The sequence below is a fragment of the Oryzias latipes genome, chromosome 5 (assembly GCF_053564925.1).
Source record: "Oryzias latipes strain Hd-rR chromosome 5, Olatipes_Hd-rR_3.1".
NCBI lineage: Eukaryota > Metazoa > Chordata > Actinopteri > Beloniformes > Adrianichthyidae > Oryzias > Oryzias latipes.
Genome location: NC_136241.1, coordinates 31618230 through 31643922, shown reverse-complemented (window position 1 = coordinate 31643922; position 25693 = coordinate 31618230). Strand labels below are relative to the sequence as shown.

At 39.0% G+C, this 25693-nt stretch overlaps 1 protein-coding gene across 2 annotated transcripts in view; it reads left to right on the top strand.

Moving 5' to 3' along the window:
- cpne5b (copine Vb) overlaps window positions 1–25693 on the top strand; it is a 172174-nt gene that overhangs the window by 98812 nt on the left and 47669 nt on the right. For both annotated transcript variants that reach the window (XM_011475541.3, XM_020703540.2), the window contains one exon: window positions 10626–10689. In XM_011475541.3, the coding sequence (XP_011473843.1) occupies window positions 10626–10689 (64 nt within the window). The remainder of the gene's footprint in view (window positions 1–10625; window positions 10690–25693) is intronic.

The following is a 25693-nucleotide window of genomic DNA, read 5'->3' as shown; positions in this document are numbered from 1 at the left end:
CTGCTGAACAGTACCCCAACTCCCCCAGGTGACCCCCCCTCCCCCACCCCCCCCCCGCCCACCAAAGGACTGTCGGTGCCACTTACAGGCCCCACCATCCCAGCCCATCTGTGCTCCCACTTTAATTCACCTTACTCTACTGTATATAGTGTGTTGTTGTTGTTAACTTAATTTTTAACTTATTCTTAATTGCACTATACACCAAGTCAAATTCCTCGTTTTGTAAAGTGCGCTCTACTGAACCTGGCAATAAAACTTTTTCTGATTTCTGATTCTATTAATCATTGTTTTTTATTCATTCAAAATGCAATTAAATCAATATTTTATCTTTTTTCTTTTCCTTTTTCTTTTTTTTTTTATCTCTTATATCCTTTTTTATAATCAATGTTTGAACTTCTTTTCCTTTCTATTGTCATGGTTTCAGTTTGTTGTCTTTTTTTTTGCTTTAGTTCTTGTTCTGTCTTGTTTGGTTCTGTTTCCTGTTTTATTTTGAAAGGTTTCCTGTCTTGTCATGTTTCTTGAGTTTTACTTCCTTTGGTCCCCATCTGCCCTAATCGTGTTCACCTGTGTCTTGTCTGCCCTGTCTGTATATAAGTCTTGTCTCTGCCTTCCTCCTGTGCTGGTCCATTAACTTCTGCTCATGTTGATCACGTCTTCTTGTCTGGCGTCCATGTCCCTTGCCATGCCACAGTAAGTTTTTGTTTTTAGTTTTGTCATCCTGCTCTGCAGCACTTTTTGTTAGTTAAATAAACCCACTTGCCCTGAACCCGTTTGCCTCCCGTCTCTGCGCCTGGGTCCTACCTGCTCTCGAGCCTCCCCCCCACACGACATCTATACATCCAATGAAATTAAACTACAAATCAACAAACACAACTGATAACAAATGTCTCTAAAAAATGATGTGTATATTTGCAGAACCTTAAAAACACCAAACAAATAACAAATGCTTCCCAATTAAAGCACAAAAAATGGAACACAAAATGTAAAACCCAAGTTAGAAATTGCAATTTGAAAAAGATACTTTTTTCAGCAGCTTTTCAAAATCAATCACCAATTCTACTCTTCTGTGGATGAAACAAAGAACTCCAGAACAATGAAGCCATTTCTCTAAGTCTCTCTCACCTTCAGTTTTAAACAAGGTCTGTGAAAATCCACCATACATTGGTCACATGAACTCAGAGACCTGCTAAAAGTGCACAATTGTAAAAGCTCTTTTATATAGACAACTGTTTGTTTGCTTAGAGCTCTAAATATAAAAAAAATGCTTTTCTATCACCTAGACACAGATGGAGAACCATATCAACTGGATTAATAACAGGGTGGCATGTTTAGACAACATGAAGCTGTCCATCACATTTTTGACCTAAACATGTAAACACATCCTTGGCTCTGCGGTTAGGAAATGGTATTTGGGAATCTCTTTATACCAGGAGCCAGCCTGGCCATTGGAACATCGCCACAGTGCCCATCCAGACTGGGACAGCAACGGGGTCCACTTCAGAGCCGTGAGCTGCTGTGTTTAACTCCAGCTGTCCCAGCAAGGGAGACAACTGCAGCAACATCCACTGACCAAGCTGACAAGCCCTGGCAGAAAAGATCCCCACAAGAAAAACACTGGCTAAGGCAGGCTGGTCAAAAAAAAAATAGTTTTGCCATTGTCTTGCAGCTCGCAGATCAAGTGGTTTAGTTTTCCAGTAATGTCAGTCAAGAATGCAAGTTCAGATTCACAATGTTCATATTCACCATATTCAACAGACATCTCCTCCAATAGCACCTTAAAAATCCTGTGCTGTTTTGCTTTGCAGCTGAGGTTGTTTACGATTTTCAGAATAAGAGTCATTATATGTCCAGAGCCAATCACTTCTGCACATAAGGCCTGCTGGTGAATGACGCAGCAGTAATGCAGACATTTTGGAAAGTCTGGGTCAGCTTTACAGTGAGTGATGAAACCTGTTTGTCTATTGATCATAGCAGGAGTCCCATCTGCAGTCACTGCTACCAGCTTTTCTAATTGTACCTTTTTCTGCACAAAAACTCCTTCACCGTGTTATACATTTCAACTCCTCTTGTAGTTGTCTGTTAGGGCAGATGTGTCAGGAGTTCTTCTCTTGTGGAAACCAAAAGCTATGCTGTACTGTTGCCGTCCACAGACTCATCACACTGGACGTTAACCACCTGCACTTTGCAAGATCCCGGTCCAGCTAATTGGCCAAGTTATCAGACATAGCTGACACTCATCTAGACATTGTAGTGGAAATTGAATGAGTTCTATTGTTCTCATCCTTAGGGACAGTGATAGCAATTATCATCATTGCTTGAATTTTTTTCATGCTATATGCAAAAGTCTTTGTCCCTTAAGGCAACAGATTACAGCCCCCCCCCCCCCCCCCCCCCCGGCTGCTGTCGTATTAACAATAGCTTGGAGCTCCAGAATGGACAAGAAAAAACGACGAGAATGGCTCGAGCAGGGCGTTGCTCACGGGGCGGTCGCTCGTGCCGTGCGGTCGCACGTGCTCGGGCCCGCTAAATGCTACTTGTAGCTTTAATTATTATTATTCTTTTTCTTCCGACGGAAGAGTCGCCTTTTTGAGGCCTTTAACATACCCCAAAACTCACCAAATTTGGCACACACATCAGGAGTCGCGAAAAATTTCGTATTTTACAGGAGATTGGCATGGGCGCACAAAAACAGCTCGACAGCGCCACCTACAGTGACATTTGTCCCGAGCCCCCGCATATGCTTTGACATACAAGCTTGATTTTTTCAGGACATGTTCATCAGATGGAAACCTACAAAAAAGTCTCTTGGGACCAAGCTGTCAGTCGCACAGGAAGTCTGCTATATTGGTGTCAATATGTCATTTTTGCTCTATTTTGGACATTTGTAGGCCTCGTTCTAGAACGAACTCCTCCTAGAGATTTATGAATAATGACTCCAAACTTTGGTTTTGTAAACTAAACACATGTCCGATGTTAAATTGCGAAGCTTTAAAGGTATTACGGATGTTTGTGACCGTGGCGGCGCGTCGAACTTAGAGGTCATTTTGAAAACACGCCATGAAAAGAAAAATGGCCATTACTCAGCCATGCAAAATCCAATCTGATCCAAAGTTGATATGCATGATTGTAGTCTGACTCTGAACACATCTGCAGTGGAAGAATCTGGAACAAGTGTAGCGCCACCTGCTGGCAGCAGGAAATGACATGTTTGACTTGGAGCATCACTGCTCCAAGTAGGATGAGCCGACACACCTCAAAATGACGTCCACCTGTTGAAAAGCCATTGAAGTTTACTCTGATAAAAAGCCATAACTTTCAACGCAGGGGTGTGGTCGTGACAGAGCGGCGAAGTTGGGCGTCTCGCCGTGCACACAAAAGTTGCTCTCACGTGCACATTCCTTGTCCAATCTCACTGAAATTCAATGGAGGTAATGAGGCTTCCATTCTGAACCCATGGATATGACAATCTTGGACGAGCTCTATAGCGCCACCTAGTTATTGCATTGGGCACATTCTGCCCTGTATTTTCTCTTTGCTTTGTCCGATGTGCATGAAATTAAAACTGGAGATACTCAGAAGGGTCCTCTCTTATCATGTAAAGTTTCATGGGTGTACACCTGACGGTGCCTGCGTAACAGGAAGTGGTCGATTATGTGCACCCAAATAATAGAAATTTATTATAAATCAGCCGTTTGTCTCAGGAAGCTGAGATTTCAGAATTAGATGCCTTTAATAACCTCCAGCTTTGATATGTAACACTATAGGGTCTACGAGAAACTTCATCACTTGATTTTTTTAATGAAATTTTGGACTGAACAAAGATTTTTAGCATAAATTCTGTTTAGGTTATCAGCACCAAGAATTCAACTTTCATAGGCATTTATGTGCTACTGCTTCCTAAAAAAATTCAGAATGATTGAAGTTACAGGTGACATCTTAGAGAGCATTACATCCAAAAAGGTCCGAAAACGTCTTTTTAGGCAAAACTGCAAACACCTATTTTTTTGCATAACTTATCTTTCAAATATCAGCACAAAAAAATTAAAAACGGTAGGGATCTGTGTTTGCTGCCTTCCATATTTTTTTCAGACTTAAAAGTGTAACAGATGATTTATAAAAAATCCTTTTCATCCAAAAACCTGTGTTAAATCTGTCTAGACTCCAAACAAACATTTTTTTATGGTAACTTATGTTTCAACAATCGACACCAATTTTCACAGACCTAAAGCTGAACATGTCCCATAGCTCCCTGAATATTTTCATAGATATAAAATGAACTGGTCATTCTAACATCTGGCATTCTAACATCTAACATCTTACATGTCAAAGCCTCTCTCAGCCTGGCTCTGCTGAAGGAGTCGTGTTACAACCCCGCCCCCTCCTGCTGGGACCCCTGCTATGTAAATTAGCAAGCAGTGAACAGAGAGATGAGGAGTAAGAATGGTCATTACTCAGGCATGCATAATCCAAAGACAGCCAGTTAAACACTGAAAGACATATTTTTTCGGTATGTCTTTCATACATCTTTAGTATTAAAAACTCTCCAAGATGAATGTGCCTGACTCCACCTGCAGGTGGATCACAGACTTCCTGACGGACAGACAGCAGTATGTGAGGCTGGGGAAGCTCGTCTCAGATACAATCAATTTATTTTCAATCAATTTGCAACCAAAGTGCTTAACATAAAATCAACTAAAATCACAAACAATACGATGCAATAAAGAAACAATAGGAATAAAACAATAAAATCAATTGAACAATAAAACAATAAAAGAATAAGATTAATAAAATGAACAATGAACAAGCTGGCCCACTAGATATGCTCACTGGAGTTAAAAGCCTGAGTAAAAAGATGTGTTTTTAAAAGAGTCTTAAAATTACTGACAGTTCTGGCAGACCTCACAGAAAAAGGGAGAGCATTCCAGAGTTTAGGACCTGCAACTGAAAGATAGATACTCGGACCACAAGCACCGGATCCCCCCAGGGCTGTGTCCTTTCACCCCTGTTACTCTCCCTGTACACAAACAGCTGCACAGCTCGTCACCTGTCTGTCAAACTCCTGAAGTTTGCTGACGACACCACACTCATCGGCCTCATCTCTGACGGAGATGAGTCGGCCTACAGGAGTGAAATAGCCAGGCTGGTGTCATAGTGCAGCGCTAACAACCTGGAGCTTAATGCTCTGAAGACAGTGGAGATGACAGTGGACTTCAGGAAGGCCCCAGCCCCCCTCCCCCCTGTCATCCTCTGTGACTCCCCGGTGACCTCTGTGGAGTCCTTCTGCTTCCTGGGAACCATCATCAGCCAGGACCTCAAGTGGGAGCAGAACATCAGCTCCATCACTAAGAAGGTCCAGCAGAGGATGTACTTCCTGAGGCAGCTGAAGAAGTTTCACCTCCCTGAAAAGATGCTGGTAGACTTTTACACCGCCATCATCGAATCCACCCTCACGTCCTCCATCACAGTCTGGTTCGCTGCGGCCACGGCCAGAGACAAGGCCAAGCTGCAACGCGTCATCCACTCAGCAGAGAAGGTGATCGGCTGCCACCTCCCGTCTCTCCAGGAGCTGCACATCTCCAGGACCTGGAGGCGGGCAGCCAGGATTGTAGCCAACCCCTCTCATCCAGGACATAATCTCTTTCGGCCCCTCCCTTCTGGCAAGAGGCTCCGGTCCATCAGGACCAGGACCTCGCGCCACAAGAACAGCTTCTTCCCCACTGCAGTCAGCCTGCTGAACAGTACCCCAACTCCCCCAGGTGACCCCCCCTCCCCCCCGCCCACCAAAGGACTGTCGGTGCCACTTACAGGCCCCACCATCCCAGCCCATCTGTGCTCCCACTTTAATTCACCTTACTCTACTGTATATAGTGTGTTGTTGTTGTTAACTTAATTTTTAACTTATTCTTAATTGCACTATACACCAAGTCAAATTCCTCGTTTTGTAAAGTGCGCTCTACTGAACCTGGCAATAAAACTTTTTCTGATTCCTGATTCTGATTCTGATTCTATTAATCATTGTTTTTTATTCATTCAAAATGCAATTAAATCAATATTTTATCTTTTTTCTTTTCCTTTTTCTTTTTTTTTTATCTCTTATATCCTTTTTTATAATCAATGTTTGAACTTCTTTTCCTTTCTATTGTCATGGTTTCAGTTTGTTGTCTTTTTTTTCGCTTTAGTTCTTGTTCTGTCTTTTTTGGTTCTGTTTCCTGTTTTATTTTGAAAGGTTTCCTGTCTTGTCATGTTTCTTGAGTTTTACTTCCTTTGGTCCCCATCTGCCCTAATCGTGTTCACCTGTGTCTTGTCTGCCCTGTCTGTATATAAGTCTTGTCTCTGCCTTCCTCCTGTGCTGGTCCATTAACTTCTGCTCATGTTGATCACGTCTTCTTGTCTGGCGTCCATGTCCCTTGCCATGCCACAGTAAGTTTTTGTTTTTAGTTTTGTCATCCTGCTCTGCAGCGCTTTTTGTTAGTTAAATAAACCCACTTGCCCTGAACCCGTTTGCCTCCCGTCTCTGCGCCTGGGTCCTACCTGCTCTCGAGCCTCCCCCCCCACACGACATCTATACATCCAATGAAATTAAACTACAAATCAACAAACACAACTGATAACAAATGTCTCTAAAAAATGATGTGTATATTTGCAGAACCTTAAAAACACCAAACAAATAACAAATGCTTCCCAATTAAAGCACAAAAAATGGAACACAAAATGTAAAACCCAAGTTAGAAATTGCAATTTGAAAAAGATACTTTTTTCAGCAGCTTTTCAAAATCAATCACCAATTCTACTCTTCTGTGGATGAAACAAAGAACTCCAGAACAATGAAGCCATTTCTCTAAGTCTCTCTCACCTTCAGTTTTAAACAAGGTCTGTGAAAATCCACCATACATTGGTCACATGAACTCAGAGACCTGCTAAAAGTGCACAATTGTAAAAGCTCTTTTATATAGACAACTGTTTGTTTGCTTAGAGCTCTAAATATATAAAAAAAATGCTTTTCTATCACCTAGACACAGATGGAGAACCATATCAACTGGATTAATAACAGGGTGGCATGTTTAGACAACATGAAGCTGTCCATCACATTTTTGACCTAAACATGTAAACACATCCTTGGCTCTGCGGTTAGGAAATGGTATTTGGGAATCTCTTTATACCAGGAGCCAGCCTGGCCATTGGAACATCGCCACAGTGCCCATCCAGACTGGGACAGCAACGGGGTCCACTTCAGAGCCGTGAGCTGCTGTGTTTAACTCCAGCTGTCCCAGCAAGGTAGACAACTGCAGCAACATCCACTGACCAAGCTGACAAGCCCTGGCAGAAAAGATCCCCACAAGAAAAACACTGGCTCAGGCAGGCTGGTCAAAAAAAATAGTTTTGCCATTGTCTTGCAGCTCGCAGATCAAGTGGTTTAGTTTTCCAGTAATGTCAGTCAAGAATGCAAGTTCAGATTCACAATGTTCATATTCACCATATTCAACAGACATCTCCTCCAATAGCACCTTAAAAATCCTGTGCTGTTTTGCTTTGCAGCTGAGGTTGTTTACGATTTTCAGAATAAGAGTCATTATATGTCCAGAGCCAATCACTTCTGCACATAAGGCCTGCTGGTGAATGACGCAGCAGTAATGCAGACATTTTGGAAAGTCTGGGTCAGCTTTACAGTGAGTGATGAAACCTGTTTGTCTATTGATCATAGCAGGAGTCCCATCTGCAGTCACTGCTACCAGCTTTTCTAATTGTACCTTTTTCTGCACAAAAACTCCTTCACCGTGTTATACATTTCAACTCCTCTTGTAGTTGTCTGTTAGGGCAGATGTGTCAGGAGTTCTTCTCTTGTGGAAACCAAAAGCTATGCTGTACTGTTGCCGTCCACAGACTCATCACACTGGACGTTAACCACCTGCACTTTGCAAGATCCCGGTCCAGCTAATTGGCCAAGTTATCAGACATAGCTGACACTCATCTAGACATTGTAGTGGAAATTGAATGAGTTCTATTGTTCTCATCCTTAGGGACAGTGATAGCAATTATCATCATTGCTTGAATTTTTTTCATGCTATATGCAAAAGTCTTTGTCCCTTAAGGCAACAGATTACAGCCCCCCCCCCCCCCCCCCCCCCCCCCCCCCAGGCTGCTGTCGTATTAACAATAGCTTGGAGCTCCAGAATGGACAAGAAAAAACGACGAGAATGGCTCGAGCAGGGCGTTGCTCACGGGGCGGTCGCTCGTGCCATGCGGTCGCACGTGCTCGGGCCCGCTAAATGCTACTTGTAGCTTTAATTATTTTTTTATTCCTTAAGTTTGTAATTTTTTCAATGTAAGTGGAACTATTCATTTTATCAGAAATAGTTTGAAAGTAAGGTGTAAATCCTGGATAAACTTAACATCATGGGACAAAAAGTGAGGTAAATGAAGCAAAATAATGTGCATTTGGGAGACTATAGATAGATCTCATTACAAATTAATAATTCTTTTCTTTTTTTTTTTGCATTTGTGTGTGTAAGTGAACAAAATTTCAAAAACATCAAAGCAAGCAGACTCATCAGACTGTTTTTTTCCCCGTTTTTTCTTTGCAACAACACTTTGATCGAATATTTAGAAAGAAACTTTGCGAAGTTCAGGTTTATAGCTTGTGAATGACTAAAAATCCAAACAGTAAAACTTTTTGCTGTATTTACTTACCCCTCTGCCCTTCTCCTTCTCATCTTTAAACTCCAGTTTTTTTCCAGGGTCTTAAATGACCAGTTGCTCAAGATGAATCAATGAGTAATCAATAAGAAGCACCAGTTTAGAGGCCTCAGGCACACTTTTACTCTCAGGAAGTGGGATTAGGTGCACTGGGTCTCTGACCTCAGTAAGAAGTGTTACAGCGTCAGGTTACTTCTTTGTGTTAAACTTTGGTTTTGTTTGGAAAAAGCAGAGTCTTCAAGCTTTTACTGTGTTTTTTTTTCCAACTATGTGTTGAATAAGAAATTTGTTTTACTGCAATCACAGCAGTAAAACAGAAATATTAAAGCCATAGAAATAATATATACTTTTATCAGGCAAAGCAAGTGTATTTGTGTAGCCCATTTCTTTCATAAAGACCTTTAAAAGAACTTTACATAAAACATCAATAGTAATATTTAAAAGAAATATTAAGGTGTAATTATTATTGGATTGGGTTGGAAATGGTTTATTTCAAGCAATCAAAGCACGAACTATTCATGAACAAGACAACCAACAGTGGTTGATATCCATTAAAATATGTTTTTTATAATAACACATTTAAAGAAAGTTAGAAAGAACTAAATACATCTTAAAGTTACAGTGTGGATGTAAACCTTTGAATACCAACTTATCTAATGCAGCTAAGAACAGGTGGGAGTTTAACCTGGATTGAAATAAAGTACCGTTAAGTGTTTCAGATGATCTAAGGCTTTCTGGAAGTCTGTTGCAGATCTGTGGAGCCTAGAAGCTGAAGCTTCTCCATGTTTGGTTTTCACTCTAGGAACTGACAACAGACCAGACTCCAGATGACCTGAGAGGTCTGTGCTGGTATACTGGTTCAGTCATGCACTTGTGGTGCAAAACCGTTCATAGCTTTATAAACCAGCAACAGAACCTTAAAGTCCATCCTCTAGCAGACAGTGTAGAGACCTCAGAACCGGACTACTGTGGTTTACTTTCTCAGTACTTGTTAGAAGGAGGAGAGTTCTCAATAAGCTGGAGTTTCCTCATTTTATTTTTATTTATTTATTGGTTGTCCTGTAATTACACTGTTACAGTTGCCAAGTCCACTAAAGATGAACGCATGACCTAGTTTCTCAAGGTCCTGCTTATAGATGTCAGATCTTTAATTCTTAAAGTACTTTTGAGATGATAGTAAGATGATATCGTGACTCCTTAGATATTTAGGTCTCTTTCCATCACCGTACCGAAGTTTCTGGTCTGGTCTGATTGGTGGTTTTTTAGTTAAATAGATTGAAGCTCTGTGGGGACCTCTAAACGCTTCTATTTATTATGTTGGACAGTGAACATTTCATGAACGTATTTCTGGTAAAACAGTGGTTTGGCCTCTGCGTTTCTTCCAGCACTTCTTCAGACTATACAATATTGATTCAAATGTGATCATTACAAAGGGTTCAGTAACTGAATTTGACAGCTTTATAAACACTACACCATTTCCATGTCTAACTGTGTCAGTTCAGTATCGTCTTTCCCTGTTCATTAAAATAAAACTGACAGTTTTACCCCCCCAAGTTTCCTCTAAATGGATTTTCTCAATCCGCCTTGGTTTATTTATCTTTAGGTTTGCAGACATAAGAACCAGTGACCGCAGTGTCATGTGTTGCAACCCCGATATATAATTCAAAAATGTGTATGGCATTTACTTCAGATCTTTGCAAACTGTGATTTGATATTTATTTACATTTTTTTTTAAATAATTTCTTCTAATTTACATGACAGGTGACTGATTATATTATTAAAAAACTGTTAGTGTATTTAAACAATAAGTTGTTTCATTCTTTTTGGGGCATGTGGATTCCTATTAATAAGTTAACAGCTAATCCATCGAAGATTTATTTTCCTTTGGTCGTACAGTGAAGAAGCTTTTCTTCTTTCTCCTTCCTCCACAGAGGAATCCCTGGAAAGAAATGCGGCACCATCATCCTGTCAGCAGAGGAGCTAAGCAATTGTCGAGTGAGTATGCTGTAACAAAACAAACAAAAAAAACCCCCAAAAATTAGCAGTTAGCAGAGCCTGGATAAACAGGGCATAACACATAAGAGGACAGAATAGAATGGACACTTGAAAGCATCAATAAAATCCAGGCAAACATTTGTAGGAGCAGAGAATCCATTTGGACCACTTTGAAAAGTAAACACAACATTTGAAAGTAATAGTTTGAGTGTATTTTTAATTTGTTTCACACTTTGATATTTCTCCAATAAATTACTTTTCTAAGTGATCGGTTAGCAGTTCTACAATGAGATGTTGTTGTTTTCCAAATTTCACTTTATTTATATTTCAGTTTCACACTCATAAAACAATGAAAAAAAATCTGATTTTAATTGCCTCATATGTTTATTTATTAATACTTGCCATTATATTTATTGTTATCTTTTTTTAATTCTGTGCAACAATAACAGTCGCGTATAAAATATAACAAGAAAATAAAGCAACTTATTGAATTAAACTAAAACTGTTAAGCTGGAGTAATGCAGTACCAAAGCTCTGGCCCCGTTCAAATAAAAGTATTGATAATGTGTCAATAAACCTTTGAAAAAGCCGTGTTTTTTTAAAGTCCTTACCCATTTCCATATGTCCAGCACACACACGCCTTTCTCCCAGAATACAACAGCTGTGACTGTTGTTTTTCACTCTGTGAAGTGACCTGCTGGGTAATGAAATGGCACAGGAGCATGATGGGTAATATCGCTGCTTGGCGTCTCAGCCAGCTCATGAGTGTACAGCTTTCAGCGCCGCACTCGGCTCCCAGCATGCAAATTAGAGGAGAGGACGTGGCACAACAGAACGCAGCACAGCAGAAAAACCCCAGACATACATTAAAAAGAAGAGCACATGGGGAGCCGTGAAAAATGACAAAATGAAATCAGGAACTAAAGAAGGTCACAACAAGAAGAGATGAGGCAGCGAGAAAGGTTTTGGTTGAGAAGAAAAATGTAGAAAAAGATTTAAAAACAAACCGAATTAGTATTTCTTTCCTCTCCGATGTGTTGATTGCGTTAAAACATCTTGAACGTCTTGACTTAACAAAGATCAATAACAGGACTTCTTCATGCACTATTCCATTCAAAAGTTGATAGAATGTCAGCAAAAAACTTTTTTTTTTTTTGAGGACATCACTGCATTACGACAGGCTGTTTAATATAGGAGAATAAAATTGTTAAAGTATGAAAAAAAGTAAAAAAAATCCAAAGCTCAGAAAAATATAAAAGAGAAAAGTCAATATTTTACGAGAATAAGTTCAATTCAATTTTATTTATATCGCCCAAATTCACAACAACAGTTGTCTCGATGCGCTTCGTATAGGTAATTGAAAAAGTTAAACATAAAAGTTAAACATAAAATCAAGGATCATGAATACATAGAATTCAACAGGAAAATACTAAATTGAACTGACAAACGGACTAAGCTAAACTGGACATCCCTGCCCTTAGACCCCCCTTAAAGTTGTAAAATTATAAGAAAAAAGTTGAAATTTTATGAGAGTAAACTTGTGAATCTATGAGAGAGAAAAAAAGTTGCAATTTTGGGAGGATAAACCTTTTATTTTAAATAAAGTACGCCCATTGATGAATTTAGCCTTATGATGATGCCAGAAGACTGATGGCATCCATCCATCCATCCATCCATCCATCCATCCATCCATCCATCCATCCATCCATCCATTCATCCATCCATCCATCCATTCATCCATCCATCCATCCATCCATCCATCCATCCATCCATCCATCCATCCATCCATCCATTCATCCATCCATCCATCCATCCATCCATCCATCCATCCATCCATCCATCCATCCATTTTCTTCACCTGCTTCATCCCTTTTGGGGTCACCGCGTTGCCAGAGCCTGTCTCGGCTCCTGTTGGGCGAAGGTGGGGTACACCCTGGGCAGTTACCCCAGTCTGTTGCAGGGCACACAGGCACTCACACGTGCACACTTAGGGACACTTCAGAGTAGCCAATTCAACTGTGAAGCATGTTTTTTGGACCGTGGGGGGAAGCTGGAGTGCCCGGAGAAAACCCACACATGCACGGGGAGAACATAAAACTCCACCCAGAAGGGTCCCAGCCAGGATTCGAACCAGGGCCTTCTTGCTGTGAGATCAGAGCTAACCACTGCCCCACCATGCAGCCCTCTTAGGAATCTATGTGCCAGAATGCATTTGGACTTCTTCAAGTAAACTGCAGACGTTGTAAACGGCACACCCGTGGAAATCCACTCCTTGTGGGTCAAGAATCTTCTGAAGAGGCCCAGTTTCCTCCAATTCTTTCTAAAAATGTCCTTTTATTTAAGTAAAAAAACTTTTAAAAAAAGGACATTTGCTTATTTGTGAAACCAATGATAAATTAAACGTTTACAATGCACACGTCTCTTAAAGCATACTGAGACACGACATGGGTTATTTTTTAGTTGTTTGTATTTCACTTGGTGAACAGACTTTTGCCTCATACATCAGTAAATCTATACTTGTAAATTCTCAACCTATAACTTATGAAATTTTAACTTTATTCTTGTAAAATATTGTTCTTTTAACTCTGAATTCTACTATTTTATTCTAGTACTATCACTACTTTTTCTCATATTTTTACAACCTTTTTATTGTAAATCTGGTTGTAAAAGAGACTGTGACAATGTTTTCTGACTTTCATCACCAGAAAAAAGGTCATTCAGATACTTTTAGAGCAATCTAAAAGAAATCACTAATCTGTTGGCTAAAATTAGATTTTTTTTTGTAATCAAAGAAGACATACAGTTTGTTTTTACACCAGTTGTAACAAACACATGTGATGGCGTCTGCATTGAAATCTTTACCCAAAGACACTCGTGTGAATTTGATGACTTTGAATCAAACCTCAGAATTACTGATTAGCAGAAAATTGCTCTGGCTCCTGAACTGTCCCATAGCAGCCAATCAATCCCAGCAATTCTATTTTTGTTGTTAGTCACTCAGCTAAATGGAGCCTGTTGGTAAAGTCCATCAACAGACCTTCACCATTTATCCCCATAAGAAAACAGAACTTTTTCTTTGTTCTTTAACACAACAAACATTTGTTTATTCATTGATGTCATCACATGTTGCAGTGATTCCTAACCTCCAGCAGGTTTTTGACTGGACAAATTCACAGACCCTGACCAAAAACCCAGACTGGTACTTAAACTTCATCTTTTTCTAAGAAAAGATGCGCTGGAGGTTTTCTTCTGCTTCAGTCCTTTAAATGCAACACTCTGCATTCATAAAATTTTAAATGGAAGGATTTCATTTGGTGTCAAAGCTTTCTAAAAGCTGTAGCCTAAAACAGCACATTTGTCAGGTTGGAGCATCCAAAATGAGCCGGTGACCCGGCTTGGTGGCAGAAACAGGGAGCTCTGAAATAAATGTATTTAAAACCTTAGAGCAATCGTGCAGTGGCAGAGTGACAGTACATGACTGAGAGAAAATATAATACATCAAAAATCAACAAAAAAGACACAAATTCTTAATACATGAAGTACTAGTAAATTCTTGTTTTCTATTCTTAAACGTTTATTTTGGATTTAGGTCAGGTGGAGATTAAGAGGCTAAAAAAATGCTTCATATTTACAACTTCACATCGAATTCTTTATGTAAAAACTTACATACGTTTAATCTCTTTTAAAGGACCTTTATCATGGATTGTGAGGGGGTCTGGCTCTGAGAGCGCAGGTTTTTAGAGAAATACTCAGAAATGCGTGAACAGATCCAAATACTGCTTTGTTGTTGTTTTTCATTAACATTATGATGCATTTAAAAGCTCAAAAAGTTAATTATTCACGATATAGGCCCTTTAAATATCAAAAGTATTTTCTAAGTAAATGAGTTTTTTGGCAAGAAAAAGGGTATAAATGCCATGTCGTACAGCCACTTACATTTTGTGCTTTTCAATTACGCACGGTTCTCGTGCTATGTTGATTTACGTGTTTATTTGTATTTCTTCCGTGGTTTTAACGTGTTTCCTTCGTGATACAGCGTGAAACTTTCACGTAACAACCCCAACTTTTCTCACTTTTTCCACGTTCACGTATGACCAATTTTCATTCGTTCAATAGGCGCAAAATGGATGTAGCGGCTGTGTGACATCGCCATAAGACCACGGGATCTGACTTTTTTTTTTTTGAATAAAATCTTTTTAAATCGAGTTTCATTTATGTTATAAAAGCTAAAATGTAAAATGCAAAGACGCAATTACCTTTTCTATTTAAGTTGCTGTTTCATTGTTGAAACCTTTTTACAATTTAAAGCACATAATGGATTTTAAATAAATGCTTTTCAAAAGTATTGTTAAAACTTGTGCGTAGATAACACCTCAGATATTCTGATTATTGTAACTTCTTCAGATAAGCAGTCCCACCGAAAGTTTTGCCCAAGTCAAAATAAAAACTGTTTTAACTCTGAACTTACCGCTCTGCCTCCACATGTAACAAATCTATGCAAGAGTTGAGAGTAGGCACATTAGGGAGGAAAAAGAAACAAAGTTTTACAAGCCTCCGCATAGTTATGCTATCTTCTGGGCTGATGGAAATTTCAAGTTTGGTATTGAATTTCAAATAATACACTGGCCCATCAACTGGCCCATAAAAGGTCTTATTAATGATCACATCCAAAGGGGGAGGAGTCACAATGTCAGGATGGTGGTCTTAAGTGGACAGCAAATCAATGAGCTCTTTGGTATTAATGCCCGTCATTAATGACATTAGGAGAAGGAAGCATGAGTGATTGAACTCCAAGTGTCAGTATATTTAAGGTTAAAAAAAAACGGAATGAATATGTATTTTAGTTTTCGGTTACATTTCACATGTATTTTTGGTTTGATTATCCTGTCATCAATTTTTTATTTAGCAAGCACAACAGTCATAATCCTCACGATATTTACTATACTGATGATAAATCTAACCATTTACATGCATCACTTTCTCAATTTATATCTACAAAACAAGAAAAAGTGTTTCAATAAAGAAAGTATCTTTCAATTCCATTAAAGTGCACACAAAATGTAAAGATATCTCATTTTTCTGTCTCAATCTCTGTAATCTTAACTGCAAAATGTAAATATTCAAAGGGAAAAGAATAAAATAGACTTAGAAATGTCTCTTCCTTCCATCAATATCTTGTTACGGATTTATTAGTCCCAAATCAAAATAGGAAAATTTTATTTTAAAGAAAAAAACAATTTTACTTTTTACAAAAATGCAATTGATACGTAGCACACAGACACTCAAAATAAGTAAGCAATGCGAGTAATTATGCAACTGATATGGAAAATATTGCAATTTCGTCTTGCCACACTTTGTGTAATTTATTAGTCTTTTTTATTGGAAGATTTAAAATCGAATTAAGTTTCCTGGTAATCATTTTTTAATCACCTAAAAGTATGGACTTCCCCAGCAGACAGAATTTGATAAATGAAAGCAAAGGAATGAATTGCAATGAAAGCATTCACAGCTCAGGAGCAGACAAAAAAAAAAAAAAAAGCAGTGATGTAAAAACCAATCGGCAGGCCAGAAGCTCCCTGCTTGGCTCCATTCCAATGCAAATAGATCCAAGTACCTCTTGGTTTTCCTCGTCTGAGCTGGCACGTAACTCAAAACTGTACGGCTGGATAGCTCCAGTTTTTCTTGCCGGTACAATGTTAGGTTGAGGTTGTGAGGGGCTGTAAGCTTTCCGGGTGCAGTAAACAGATGGAACATTGGAAGGGGACGGGCTTACTCTGCACCAACGGTCCCGCCCACAACTCGAACCACAGCCACTCTGCAAAAACAATGTCCTAGAAAACAACATATTTTGACTACTGACTACTGATAAAATTAACACAGGGAATGCTTTAAAAATAGATCAAAAGATGATTGGAGTGGGACTTTAAGGCAGTGGTCCCCAAACTACTTTTTTTCTGTTTCATTTCTAATCTGATTCTGAAGAAAGTTTTATTTTGGAAAACTACTGGGTACAATCCACCACATCTGACTAACACTCATGTCAAGTCGCTCGGTCAGGACACATAAATACATCCACTCCTTTCTTAAAGCAGCTGCATCTACCGCTAACTTCAAACATTCAAACTAGCAAAATAAAAAAATATATTTGGAAAGTTTCTATTGGCAGAAAAAAAGCCATTGAAAAAAAATCTAGGAAAATCCTTCAACTTCAAAACAAAAGAAATCTGCATTTAACAGACAAAAACCAGGAGTCTTTACTCCAAATATGGATTTACTGTGACAGTTGTTCCCACGCAACATAATAATACTGCAGAATATTCATCAACTGGCTGTTTAATGTTACATGGACCCTGCTAATAGAAATGCTCAAACAGTGGATTCACGTTTCTTATTATTTTTAGAAAACAACCTTTTTTTTATTGTGTTTATCTGTCGCACTTTAAAAGTCAGACAAGGCTGAAGTTGGTATTGGATTTTTTTCAGCTTCCACTTTAAAAATGTATGGGTTAAGGGAAAATCTATATCACATTTTCATGGTTCCTACAGGAAATCTTGTGAACAAATAAAGTTTCGCAGAGGCTGAAGATAAACTTTACACTTAAAAGTTAAGGGAAACTGCAGCTAAAAACTCAAAGACCCACTTGGGCCGGTCCGTGAAAATATTGTCTGACATTAAAGCGGACCTTGGCCCATAAACATGGTGGACCAGCTTTTTGATTGTTTGTTCATCAGATCATCTGTTTTAATTTTTTAGTTCCTTTTTTGTTTCACATGTTTGTCATGTTATATTTTTTCTTGTCTTCAGTTTATTTTTAGAAGATCATTGTTCCACATGAAGCACAAGCCTGGTCTTCTACATTTTGGGACAACCAGCCCCATTCCTGACACTATTTGACTTCTTGTACTGTGCTGTACTTAAATTTGGAGACATATTTAGTCTTCCTGTTGCACTACTTTCCACTGTGTCAGGACTCCATGTTGAGATGCACATTATGTTCCTGCCAAGAGCATCCTCTTTGTATTTTTTATGACTTCCAAACAAAGTTCCAACACAGGAACATGCCTAAAGAAGCCGGATTGTGTGCAGAAGTTTTCACAACAGCAGGTGTTTGCTGTGTGCTAAAGTGACATGTGACTTCAAAACTAGAGCGACAGGATTCTTGCTCAAGTTACACATTTATCTGTATGATACGAGAAAAGCTGTAAACTTTTCCTTCTCATCCTGAGCAAAAGAGTTGCGTAACCTCAGACAATGACTTCTCGTCTCCTTGCTTCCCTTCCCCTTCTACCAAGGCCTTTGTTGTTCTCTTTGATGCCTCCAAATTTCCCTCCACACTGTGCAATACATCTGAAAGACAGCACTCACCACACTTGGCACAACGCAAACTAGAGCAGGTTTTCTCCCAGGGTGAGCTTGAGAACAAGAGAGAGACGGAAAATATGAAAAGGACTTAAATAAATAAATAAAACTGCAGGAGCGGCTGTGTCTGGAATGATTAGAGGATGTTCTCGCAGCTCTGGCTGAGGTTGCTTAATTTTGCTTCATTATAATTAGAAATGGTGCAGAGAACATGAGTTCTGTGAGCCAACATGTCAACACGAGTCACAGACCGTCGTTTGTTGCCGAGATAAGTCAAGCAAAAAAGCTAATCAGCAAAGCAGTGTGTCTGTGGGAAATCTAATCCTCTGTTCCAGAGTCAGTATAGACTGGACACTCCTTATCAGACCAGAATCAGCAGATTAGTTATACTTCTCTATACCGTTACGTTTACATTCACCCTCTTTCAACCCTTATCTCCTACTCGCTTAATTAATTTAGCCTTAGATCGATTTTTTTTCTTTTCCTTTTTAGTCTTTTTTTAGTTCTGTTTTCTACTTTTCTCTGATCTGTAAATTCACAGCAAACTGGTTAATTCTTTTTTTTTCCTTGTCCCTCTATTGGTGTTTCAATTAATTTGACAAATCTCTTCTTTGGGTGGGTTGGGGAGTAAAAACGGAGGGAGACAAATGTGAATCAATCTAACTTTGCTGCCTCTTTAATAATTGACAGCCTGACTCTCCTCAAACGACCAAATGGCTGTTTATCTCGGAGTTTGTGAGGGCTTGTGTGCGTAGCGCAGAATGTTAATGAGGAGGGAGCAGATGCATTTTTAATATCACCAACACTTCCATCACCATAAATGCTTTTATGTCCCATCAGCCCCACTGAGATGCTCTGGTGTGTTGTAACTAAAAGCAGCTCAGCTTCCAGATTCTGCCCGCTCAAAAAGCTAGATCAGCAAGTCACCAAAAGTCCACTTAATTCCTAGCCAGCCAATGGAGGCTGTTAATAAGCGCTGTGTTAAACCGATATCCATTCAATATTTAGATGTTTGGGTTTGTTGGGTTTGAGGAGCAACATCAGCTTTTCTGTGGCATTTATGAGATATTTCCGTGATGATTACTGTAATTTAAATGTAATGGTTAAAGTTACTTGAGCTCTGTAGGGTTGGCTTTGAGTTAAAGAAATCTGCACGAAATCTTGTATTTACTGTAGATTTTTGTGATAACTCAGTATTTTGTCAACATCAGGAATTTGTAACGACAGCTTACATCCCACGTTTTACTTTCATACGTGACTGAATGACAGTAGGTGTGAATCCTTTTTTTCTTTAATATGCAATGAAACTTACTGGAAAGGAAGCAGGTCAGTGCATTATACTTTAATGCAGTCTCAGAAAAATGTGGGTTTGCATGTCTTAAAGCCTCAAAGTGTTGAATAAATCAATAAGTGGAGATTTGCAAAGTTAAGCGACCCATATAGGGAAAGCACATATGCCGGGGCTGTGCGCTAGACATCCTCTGCCCAATTTAACCTCTGGACTCAAACTGCAGAACCCACCGAAATAGTTCTTAAATCAACTCTACACCCCTTACAAAAATATTGTTACTTAAACACACGCCACATAAATCTTGGTCCTCCATTACTTTTTCTTTCAAGGACTGCAAGCATGAAAGAGAAGACGGATTACTGGGGAAAGTAAAACGTGAAGACAGTAGTGCATTTAGTTTGATTTGTCCTCAGTGATGTTTTAGTGGTTTTTGTCATCTTGCATTTACAGGTTTTCCATTTCCCCCCTGTCAGAGTCAGTCATTAATTATCCACAGCTGTCTTCATGTAATCCTCCTGTTTATTTAAGTCTTTCAGCTCATTTCCTTTTCACACTTTCTCTTCTCTCTTGTCTCATTTGTTTATTCACATATTTAAGTTCCTGCTATCAGGTCTCCTTTGAGTCTTAGTCCATCAGTTTAAAAACTCAACTGTACCAATCTCACATGATCTCACATGATGACCATGTGCTGTGAAAAGTTCAGAACTTCAAATGTTTTATGTTTCTAAAATTAATGGTTTGTTGTTCTTCAGAATCTCTGTGTCTAATGCAAATAAATACAATCAGACGGATTTTTTACATATATTTTTGATAGCGGGGTTCTTGTTTTTTGTTGTCTGTGAGTTATAGAGCTATAAAATGACGGTTGTTGTCTGAGACTGAATGGTTTGTTTAGGATGTAAAGATTGACTAAAATATTAACTTTTATTTGTTTTGGGTATTGTTTTTTAAAGATGTACTCCAACCAACCCACCCAGGCTACACCACCCAGATGATGCTGCCTTCAAATAATAAAAAAGAGGGAAATGGACTCTTATGGACCAGAACACCATTGACTGAACTTTTGATTGACTTCTTCCTATGTTTTCTGTATCTTTGTTTAAGACCAACTTTTGGTTGATTTATGCTTCTTTAAATTTGTTTTAACAGTATGCACTGAGGGGTTCACTTGCTGTAGACCCACACACTCGTCTTCAGGTGGAGCAGACTTCACCTGTGTCGAACAATACAACAAAACACACATATAAATGTGCACTGCAAAAAGATGCACAGTAAAAAAAAACTCACTAATCTTAATAAAATCACTAGAAAATATTAAAATGATCTGTCTATGCAGCAAGTCATATTAAGCTTTTCAAGAAATCTTACAGTGCAGACCAAACTTTTGGTCTGCACTGTAAGATTTCTTACAGTGTGTCTTCTGCACTGCAAGAAGACACACTTTCCCATTCATTTGAATGAGAAGGTGTGTCCAAACTTTTGGTCTGTATTGTATATGAAAATCTAGAATAAGGAGTTCCAAATAAACTTTCAGAAAGGGAAAAATAAGCTCAAAAAGTGAACTGACTAATACAATTACTTTAAATTGAAGTATTTTTTCTACATTTCTAAACATGTAGTTTATATTTGTCCGCTTGTATGGACCCATTTGTTGTTCAGTTTGATTACAGTGACAGAAAACTAGTTAAATTAGTAGAAATGACTCACTTCAGAACAAAATGAGGAACTTAGTACAAGTTGGCCCATTTTTATTAGTATTAGGATAGTTGTATCCTTATTTCTAGACTAGTGGGATGAGACCGACTGCAACAAAACAGAAGATCTGTGAAAATCATGCAGTCAAATACTTAATGGACAAAAGAGAAGATGACTCTTACTGAACGGTTAAAAATGTAACCCCACTGGGAAAATGAGAGAAACTAAATCCTAAAGCCTCAACACAACAAGGACACAAAAACTTACTAAAATAACCTGAAAAGATTTGCCAGAAGTCACTAATCCTCACATTACTTTGACTCGAAATGCCACCAGATTGGACATGGTCTTTCTTTGGTTTAAAGGAGTGCACACACACTGAGAGGGATAGGTGTGAGATGTATGGTGATGTCAAAGCCGGTCATGTGGAGTGCGCGTGTCCTCGGGGTGGGGTCATGAATATAGATAAAGTTCCTCTCCTGCTGCTGGGGTTGAGAGGATGAGATGTGCTCAGCGGTGTGTGCTGCATGCTTGTATGGCTGCTTGTGATAAAGACAGAGTGGACACTGAGGCCAAATGAATAAAAATACTCAACTGAAGCTCAGCACAGGTGTGTAAAAGCACTCTCATTCAAACACACTTTCTTGGATGTCAGAAGTGCAATTTGGTGCCTGGCAAAAAGCCTAATACGAGCACAAGCTGCTACATTATAAAGCTATTAAGGTGTCATTAGTGGGGCAATCGCTGCCGTTGGAAGGCCTCAGGCTCTGACAGCAAGAACAAGCTATACAGTAATAGCCTCTGAATGTACTGCAATGAACCCGCTGTCTTTCAGATTAGTGTGTGGGGCTAAAATGCCAGAGATAAGTCCGCCCGCACCTCAACACCACACAGGAAGAGCCAAAAGAGCAGCACTAAGCCAGCCCAGCATGCCTTAGCAGCTAGGAGAGTCAAGAAATGCACAGATTCATGATAAATATCTTATGGAAATAATTCATGATAAGGATTTTTGTGCAGTGGGGTGAGGAGGGAAAGCAATGGAATTTATCCTTACTGGCCACTTTATTAGATACACATGTCCAGCTCGTTAATGCAAATTTCTAATCACCATGGCAACAACTCCATGCATTCAGGCATGTAAACATGGTTAACACGATCTGCTGCAGTTCAAATCGCGCATCAGAACGGGAAAGAAACGTGATTGAAGAGACTTTGAACGTTGCATGGTTGTTGGTGCCAGGCGGGCTTGGTCTGAGTATTTCAGGAGCTGATGATCTACTGGGATTTTCACCCACAACCATCTCTTGAGTTTACGGAAAATGGTCCAAAAAAACGAAAATATCCAGTGAGCGGCATTTCTATGGGCGGAAATGCATGGTTGATGCCAGAAAGACAACAGTAACTCAAAGAATCACTGGTTACAACCGAGGTCTGCAGAAGAGCATCTCTGAAAGCACCATACGTCCAACCTTAAGACAGATGGACTATAGGAAGGAAAAACCACTCCAGGTGGAACAGGAAACTGAGGCTATAATTTATACAGAATCACCAAAACTGAACATTAGAATATTGGAAAAACCTTGTCTGGTCTGATGATTCTTCACTTTTGCTGCTAAATTCAGATGGCAGGGTCAGAATTTGGCATCATCACCATGAAAGCATGGATCCATCCTGCCATGAATCAATGGTTCAGGCTGGTGGTGGTGGTGTAATGGTGTAGGGGATATTTTCTTTGCACACTTTGGACCCCTTTGTACTAACTGAGCATGCCACAACTTACCTGGGTATTGTTGCTGACCATGTCCATCCCTTCTGACTACGGTGTGCCATCGTCCGATGGCTACTTCCAGCAGGATGAAGCGCCATGTCATAAAGCTGGAATCATCTCAGACTGGTTTCTTGAACAGTACAATCAGTTCACTGGACTAAAATGGCCTCCACAGTCCACTAAATCTCAACCTGATTGAGCACCTTTGCCATGTGGTAGAACAGGAGATTGGCATCATGGATGTGCAGCCGACAAATCTGCAGCAACTGCGTGATGCTGTCATGTGAAACTCTTTGAGGAATGTTTCCAGAACCTTGTTGAGTCCATGCCACCAATGATTGAGGCAGTTTTAAAGGCAAAAGGTGGTTCAACGCGGTTCTAGCAAGCTGTCCCTGAAGTGGCTGGTCAGTGTAGTCACACAATTGTAATTCCCCTGGTGGATGTTTTCAGAAATATCAAAGATGGAGGGAATGGTTCATTTTTTTTTCATTTACAATGATGTTTACTTTTCAGTCAGTGCAAAAACCTCACAGCCATGGTAGAAAGTTTTGGAAAAATATAAATTTTCTAGAAATCAACTGTCATTTTAAGAAAAATTCAATCATTAACTGCACATTCTCTTTTTATTGATGCATTCTGAAAAGTTTTCTCATTACAAACCTTTTTTTCCACATAAAACCTTTAAAAAGAAGGCAAGCAAGAAAAGCCCAAACTCTGTTTTATCTTCGGTGTTTGTTGCTGAAATGCACGGAGAGCCCCTGCCTTTCCAGATGCTGTGACATGTTTCAGAAAGAGTTAGTTTGAAGATTATTAGTCATGCTAAAATTAGACTTGGTAAGCAGCAGCTGCCACTTCTGTTGCAACATTTGCTGCTGGATGGATGGAGTTGAACAGTTAGAATTAAAATGCCTGCACAGATCCATGCACTTTTGCAGAAATGCACTAACAGTCTGATGCTGGATCATTAGGTCGTGTTTATAGATAAAGGCAGAGTGGTTTTCAGGCTGAGAGCCAGTACTTTATGGAGCTGAGACATAAAGGAAGGTGTTCTTTTACACAAGGCAGAGTTAAACCATTTTACATATCGCTGGGTTTAATTCACGCACCTCAAACTGAAACTGTCTTTTAACATTAATGCCCTTCATAAGAGTCAGAAATAATGGTAAAAATGTTTAATTCTTCTTTTTTTTTTAAATAAAACTGAACTGTTTTATATTCTTAAATCAAGCTCTGACATATAGTGTTATGTAATCACCATGGATATATTTTTAAAACAGCGGGTCTATTCATTAACATTCAATGTGCATGGTAGTAATTAATCTTTTGAATAATTTCCCGATAAAAGGTTTAAAAATCTCTTTTAGGACGAAAAGAGTTGACAAAGTTCCTAGGGATGTAAAATGTAAGACAGAGTTACTGCAGTATTGGTTAAAAACCACAAACAGGATTATGTTGGTTAAAAAGGTATAGAATCGATCATAAAATAATCTGTTTTTGGCAAATTTTGTCAGTTTCTTCTCCTGATTCTCTACTGTATTTGCCTTTTTATGTATGTGTGATAAGAACAACAATACGATAGTCACAGCCCTGCTTCTACCAGGTCGGGTCAATTCTAATTTGCTGAAGGTGAACCACAGTGAGGGATGTGTGTTTGTTGTGTTCACTAAACATGTAACCTTTTGTTTTTTTTCCACATAACTTCAAACAATACCTGAACAACTTTGAAAAAAAAAAGAGTAGTTGATCCAACTTAAATGAATCACTTCAATTGCTAACACATAATTGAATTAAGTTTATTAAACCTAATTTCTTATGTCTGTCCAACTTAATTTAATATGGTGATCTAACATAATTTTCTTGTGTTTATACAACTCAAATGGATATATTATAAGTTAAATATATATTTATCCAACTCAATACAATGTTTATTTAACTTTAATTCTTATGTTTACCCAAGTTAACCTAATGTATTCATCAAACTCACATACGTTAAAGTGTGCGCCCGCAAGCCCCATCTGCATCCGGTTGCTGCAGATACACAACTTGTCCAGCAGCTGAGCAAACAGATGTGTGAAGGCCTCTTGTGGTCTGTTACTGTTAGGGGAATGAATCTTTGGACACATGAGGTGTATATTTTTTTATATCCCTTTTGCGTTCGAGGCTAAATTTTACTTACATTAGTTATATTCCTGTTTGGACCATACCTAGATTTTAGAAATAGGGTAATAAGGGTACATTGGGAAAAAAAGGGGGTCAAGAAGTTGGAGGATGATTAAAGAATAGGAGGGGGTAGAATTACAAAAGAGGTAACAAGTTGGTGGAGTATTTTTTCCCGATTTCATCTGGCAAACCTTTCAGTCCTCAAGTGAACCCATTAATCTTGTGACTTTGTGGCCTTTCTAAATGTCAAGCATTTTACTGTCACAGTGGAGTCATTGTTGGAAGTTAACAGGAAGCGTTATGGTTTAATGGGATAATGGGGCCCCTAGTGTAAAAACAATTGAAAGATCTTGGCAAGTTTCTTCAAGTGCTCTCCAAAAAGATGCATCAAAGATTATAAAATTGGCTCTAATGACCCCAAACCATCCTGGTTTGCTCTCAGAGAGACAATCACGTCTTTCCATCAAGACTATTGTCCAAAACAAACCTCCTGGCCTTTGTGAAGGGTTTTTCATCAGGAAAGAGTGATGTGCTGTGCATGAATGACGTGTGGTCAAAACAAATAAAAGAAATGTGCAGCATCACCAAAAAGTGCTTCAGCACTGTTACAAAAACAGTTTGAGATGAAAAATGAGAAATTTGTGAAGAGCAGATTTCGCACACTTACTCTACCGAGTGCTAGTGTTAAAAATAACAGATATAAGTTTAGTGAAAAATGTCTTTCAATCAT